This window comes from Neoarius graeffei, chromosome 3, assembly GCF_027579695.1.
Source record: "Neoarius graeffei isolate fNeoGra1 chromosome 3, fNeoGra1.pri, whole genome shotgun sequence".
Taxonomy (NCBI): Eukaryota; Metazoa; Chordata; class Actinopteri; order Siluriformes; family Ariidae; genus Neoarius; species Neoarius graeffei.
In genome coordinates, this window is record NC_083571.1 from 101,695,434 (window position 1) to 101,700,822 (window position 5,389).

Sequence of the window (5,389 nt, forward strand, 5' to 3'; positions counted from 1 at the left end):
AAAAAAAACTTAAATAGGCCTGAACAAACAACTTGAGGAGTAGGCTATAGAGAATGCTTTGGGTAGAAAATTGCAAAGAATAGACAGAATACTAAGTAGGATGTCAGTTTAAATACTTAGTTGACGCCCTGTTTCGTTTTTTGTTCCCAAATAAGGCGTGTTGCAATTATGGGATGTTTGGTGGCCCCGCCCCTTTCAAATACATACCGCGTCATTACCTCACTCCCCTGCTTCTTGCCTCGTGGCCTTGTCCTTGAGCACTACACACTAAAAGGAAAGCACGACTGAGGAGCCCGTTCTTTTTGTCCCGTCCGGCAGGATCTTCTCTCAACCAGGAGTGATCATGATGTCCTACCTGAAACCAGCACCGTACACAGTGAATGGGCTCAGTCTGGCTACTACTGCCATGGAGCTGCTGCATCCCACTGTGGGCTATCCAGGTAACAATCAATCAATCAATCAATAAAACTTTCGTCATGATTTGCCCTCGTGATTCCAATAACAAACAATTATGCATATATAGAAGAAAAAAAGTGTTTAGTTTTTTTTTTTTTTTTAAATCCCAGACAACTTTTTCGATCAGACAAATTTAAACTGGGACTGGAATCGAATTTCGACACTATGATTCCTTGTTCGATGCCTAATATTTAAGTCCTTATTTATGATCAAACAAAATTACTGACAAAATAAGTATTTGCGGATTTATTACAAATAATTAAATCCTGCCTTTTGCTTTAACCTACCCGATCAGGCAGAATAGGAATTCTAGTCCTGTTTTTTTTTTTTTAAATATACATCTAATTAAAACAAAACAAAACAAAGATAATTGATGTTTGTCATGGCAGGAACCCCCCGCAAACAGAGACGCGAACGGACGACGTTCACACGCGCGCAGCTCGATGTGCTCGAGTCCCTTTTCTTAAAGACGCGCTACCCGGATATCTTCATGCGTGAGGAGGTGGCCATGAAAATCAACCTTCCTGAATCTCGGGTACAGGTGAGCAACACACAGGCTACAGGTTTTTTTTTTTTAAAATGTTTAGAATATTTATGTATATTATTTGTAGAACCAAAATCAAATTATAGGGGATTGGAGAAATCTAATCTGACCTTGGCAAGTAATAAACACTTGAGACATTTCATATGATAAAATCATATCCAGGTGTTATTTTAAATTAAGTTTTGTTCCAAATGACTACAGGCTGCGTTCATGAATATGTAAGACAGGTTTCTACATCCATAGAAACCCGTCTGACTGTATACTGTGTGTACTATCAGCATCAGTACTTTACAGCGAGCTGCTACACTGCAAAAAAAATATCTTAGCAAGTGAAAATATCTTGAAAGTAGTCGAAACAATCTAGCATTTCCTATTAGAAGAATACAAGACACCAATTCTGAGATTATTAAACTTGGTTCTAGATTGCAACCAACTTATTCTAAGATGTCTTATCAAGTAAAAATATCTGTCCATGCAGCAAGATAATTTCACTAGTGTTAAGTAATTTTCTCCTCAAATACAGTTTTCAATTTTTTGCAGTGTAGCTATACGTGGTTAAAATGGCTCTTGTGCAATATACCTACTCACTTGTGCAATATTACCTGGGTAATACTGGTAATAATACCTGTGCAATACTTAGACATTTAATTCCACCTTTGGAATACACTTATGCTAACTGTATATCTGCAAACCTGTTAATTTATACAAATTTGTTAATTTTTTATCTCTAAATTTGTAGTTTATTTCTTTTATATCCTGTTTTTTGTATACTTAGTACTTTTGCACCACTCCTTCACTGCCTTATCTATTTCTCTTTATATATTTTGCTGCTGTAACAATGTAAATGTCCCCTTGTGGGATAATAAAAGGCTATCTTATCTTAATCCATTTTTGACTTTTTTTTAGCTGTTATTTTTAGTTGTTGTATTTTGCTTTTTAATTAGTAATCTGTTTTTCGATTGTAATAATTTAATGCAGGACCCCCAGTGATAGCAGACACCGTCTGAAGGGGTTTATCCTGTTGAAATATTGGTTAATAAATAAATAAATCCATTAATCACCAGTGTGTCAATGCCAAACCAGATACATTTATTCCGACCTAATTCAACAGGTGTGGTTCAAAAATCGAAGAGCGAAATGTCGTCAGCAGCAGCAGCAATCCCAGACCACCATGCAGAATAAAACCCGAGGTGTCAGTAAGAAGACTTCTCCAGTCAGAGATGTGATAAACCCAGAGAGCAGCAGCAGCAGCAGCAGGAGCAGCAGCAGTGGCCCATTCACCAGCACATCAAGCACCTCCTTACCAGGCATGTCCTCCAGCACAGCCCCAGTGTCCATCTGGAGTCCGGCCTCCATTTCTCCGATCTCAGAGCAGCTCTCTTCTTCTTCTTCCTCTTCTTCCTCCTCCTTCACCTCCTCTTCCTCATCTTTATCCTGTATGCAGCGCTCTTACCCAGTCACCTACACGCAGGCGCCCGGATACAGTCAACACTACGCGGGCACAGCGTCCTATTTCAGCGGAATGGACTGTGGCTCCTACCTTGGGCCTGTGCATCACCACCAGCTGAGTGGCCCCGCATCCACCCTGAGCCCAACAAGCACGAGTACAGTCAGCAATCACCTGAGTCCTTCATGCCCACTCACACCTCAGGGCTACGTAACTTCCGGTCCCGGGATCAGCGCAGCGTCCGACTGCCTAGATTATAAGGACCAAAGCGTGTCTTGGAAGCTCAGCTTCAATCCCGACTGCTTGGATTACAAAGATCAAACCTCTTCGTGGAAATTTCAAGTTTTGTAAAAAAAAAAAAAAAAAACCCAGAAATATTAGCCTAAATATTTCAATAGTTTATTGATTTGATAAACAAGCTACAATTGCTGTGAGTTTGTAGAATTCTCCCCTCCAAAATAAAATAAAATGAAATCTGTGCCAAAATGAAAGAATTTATTCCTAGTTTATTACATGTTTTAAATCAGGCTATTAAATTACAGCCTATTTTCATTCAGACACCAGGACAAAATATTAAACATAACCACCAATGAAACTCATGGCTTAAACCTCAGCTCTCTGGAAACTCCTGGCAAATTGAAGTAGATATTTCATTACTATTATGCACTATTTTATTTATGATAAAAATTAATAAATGTCTGGTTTTGCTGTAGAAGACAATCGGTGCATACAAACATTACTGTGCCCAGATTTTTTTCATTATTATTATTATTTATTTTCCTCTTTTTTCTTTTTTGGCAAAATCTTTTTTGAAACTGTTTTATGCCGTAGATGATCCTCCAAGAAACACTATGCTGTATGTTTTAATAGACTTCTTGTTGTTGTTGTTGTTGTTGTTGTTATTGATGCTAAATTATTCATGGATTGTTAATACATTTTTAACATATATTAAAACATTTCTAATTTGAAGGAATCTACTTCACGATTTGTATCTTTATTATTATTATTTGATATACTTATTTTACAGATCTCTACCTCAGTGAAGATGATCAGTGTCACTGTCGAAGGTAAATTAGTCAGCATTTATTCTGAATGACCCTCTTGACTAACAGAGGCGCTTTCTGGAGGATTAAAAGTGGGATACAATGCTGATAAAGCGAGCTTGTATTAGGCGGGGTGGCTGAAATAGCTTATGACTGTTATTTCTGAAACAGACTGTATTAAAAAGACTGAAGGAGCCGCCTGGAACTCTGCAGCTAATATTAGTGTTGATGATAATAATACAAATACTACTACTACTACTACTACTAATAATAATAATAATAATACTTATTATTATTATTATTATTATTATTATTATTATTATATAAAACATAAAACGTTTCAACATGCATATAAACAATTCAGTGCAAAAATTTTTATTTTATTTTTATTTTATTTTATCCTTTATTCAACCAGGGTAAATCACACTGAGACAGAAGTCTCTTCTCCAAGTGAGTCCTGGTCAAGAAAGGGCAGCAGAATACAAAACATACAAACATAAAAACACAATACAACCTACAAAGGAAATAAGGAAGTAAACGGAATAAGGAAAATATAACAACGACAATCTAAAAGCATTCACAATGATAATTTCGTGTTTGCAACACAAAGTTTAAAATCAGAAAGTGGCTGAATGAGTATATGAAGTTTTAACTGTTTCTGAAGTGCATTCCAGGATGAAGGGGCATTGTACCCAAAAGCTGTGAATTTTGTGAATTACTGCTTTTTTTGAGGGAGCTGTTTGTTTGTTTTTAAGCTAAACACTTTGGTGTTAATTTAGCATTAGTGTTTTTTCTGTATTTATTTATTGTGTGTGTGTGTGTGTGTGTGCGCCCGAGCCTGTGTTGAATAGTTTTGCATGTTGTTTGAGAGTGATAAAGGGGGTGGAGTTCAGTGCAGGACTCAGTGAGCTTCGCTTTTGTGAAGCTTTTCTTTGACCCCCTGTGGCTGATAAACTCACTGAGAGTCTGAATCAACTGCTAATCAATGCTGAAGTTGGTCACGTGGTTGAAATAATAAGTTTAAATAACGCGTTTAACCTTTCACTGTTAGATTTTGCAGTTCAGTGCTTGACCGGTTTATTAATTACACTCAGGTTTCCTCAATATAGAACAAATTTTCCTTAAAGGTTTTAATGAGGATTCTACAGAGGTCATGGTTTAAAGTCTACAGAGATACTTTACAGTGGTGGGACGAGCTGAAGAAAGAGAATAAAACAAAATAATAAAGGAAATAAACCAGATAGCAGAAAACGCAATAGCCTATTATTATTATTATTATTATTATTATTATTACAACAACACTCTCAGACAAATAGTGCAAAATTTTGCCTTTCAGTGTAGCTTGCTTTAATGTACCTTTAATACGTATCTTTCACCTGATTGGCTCAATAATGATGAAAAATAATCAACATCGAAGACACAATTTGTGCAAAATAAATAAATAAATAAATAAATAAATATATATATATATATATATATATATATATATATATTATATATGTATATATATATACACACAATTATATATAATTTTTTTTACTCAAACGAAAACATTTTAGCTTATTTCTTTGAATAAACCAAAATATTGCTATAACTTATTTATTCATTTATTTATTTTGAACTGCATTCTTTGTGATTTAGACTATTAGGATTTGGTTGTGTGAAACTCTTTACAGAGACGAAGATATTGTGTTTGTACAAGATCTCTGAATCTAATCATCAATAAATAAAACAGAGGTGACTCTATCATACATATACAGTATGTATCAGCAGGTTTATTAACCATAAACTCTTTTTTATTAATAGACTGTGTACAGTAGTCTGCTATCTGTCAGTGTTGAAGAGCATCAGCTGAACATACAGCAATTACTGGAACAGGTAGTATTGGTTTAGACCTCA

At 35.5% G+C, this 5,389-nt stretch overlaps 1 protein-coding gene across 1 annotated transcript; it reads left to right on the forward strand.

Moving 5' to 3' along the window:
- The first annotated feature begins 312 nt into the window (after positions 1-312).
- Positions 313-2,798, forward strand: LOC132882992 (homeobox protein OTX2-like). Its single transcript, XM_060916111.1, has 3 exons — positions 313-440; positions 846-997; positions 2,112-2,798. The coding sequence occupies exons 1-3, from the start codon at positions 344-346 to the stop codon at positions 2,796-2,798; spliced, it is 936 nt and encodes a 311-aa protein (XP_060772094.1). The 5' UTR covers positions 313-343.
- The last annotated feature ends 2,591 nt before the right edge of the window (positions 2,799-5,389 follow it).

What these genes read in the sequence shown, in the direction of transcription:
- LOC132882992 (XM_060916111.1), top strand. Translation starts at nt 344, where the DNA reads ATGATGTCCTACCTGAAACCAGCACCGTACACAGTGAATGGGCTCAGT. An exon ending in TCCCACTGTGGGCTATCCAG is followed by an intron (nt 441 to 845) that starts GTAACAATCAAT and finishes TTGTCATGGCAG; the next exon opens with GAACCCCCCGCAAACAGAGA. An exon ending in TTCCTGAATCTCGGGTACAG is followed by an intron (nt 998 to 2,111) that starts GTGAGCAACACA and finishes CTAATTCAACAG; the next exon opens with GTGTGGTTCAAAAATCGAAG.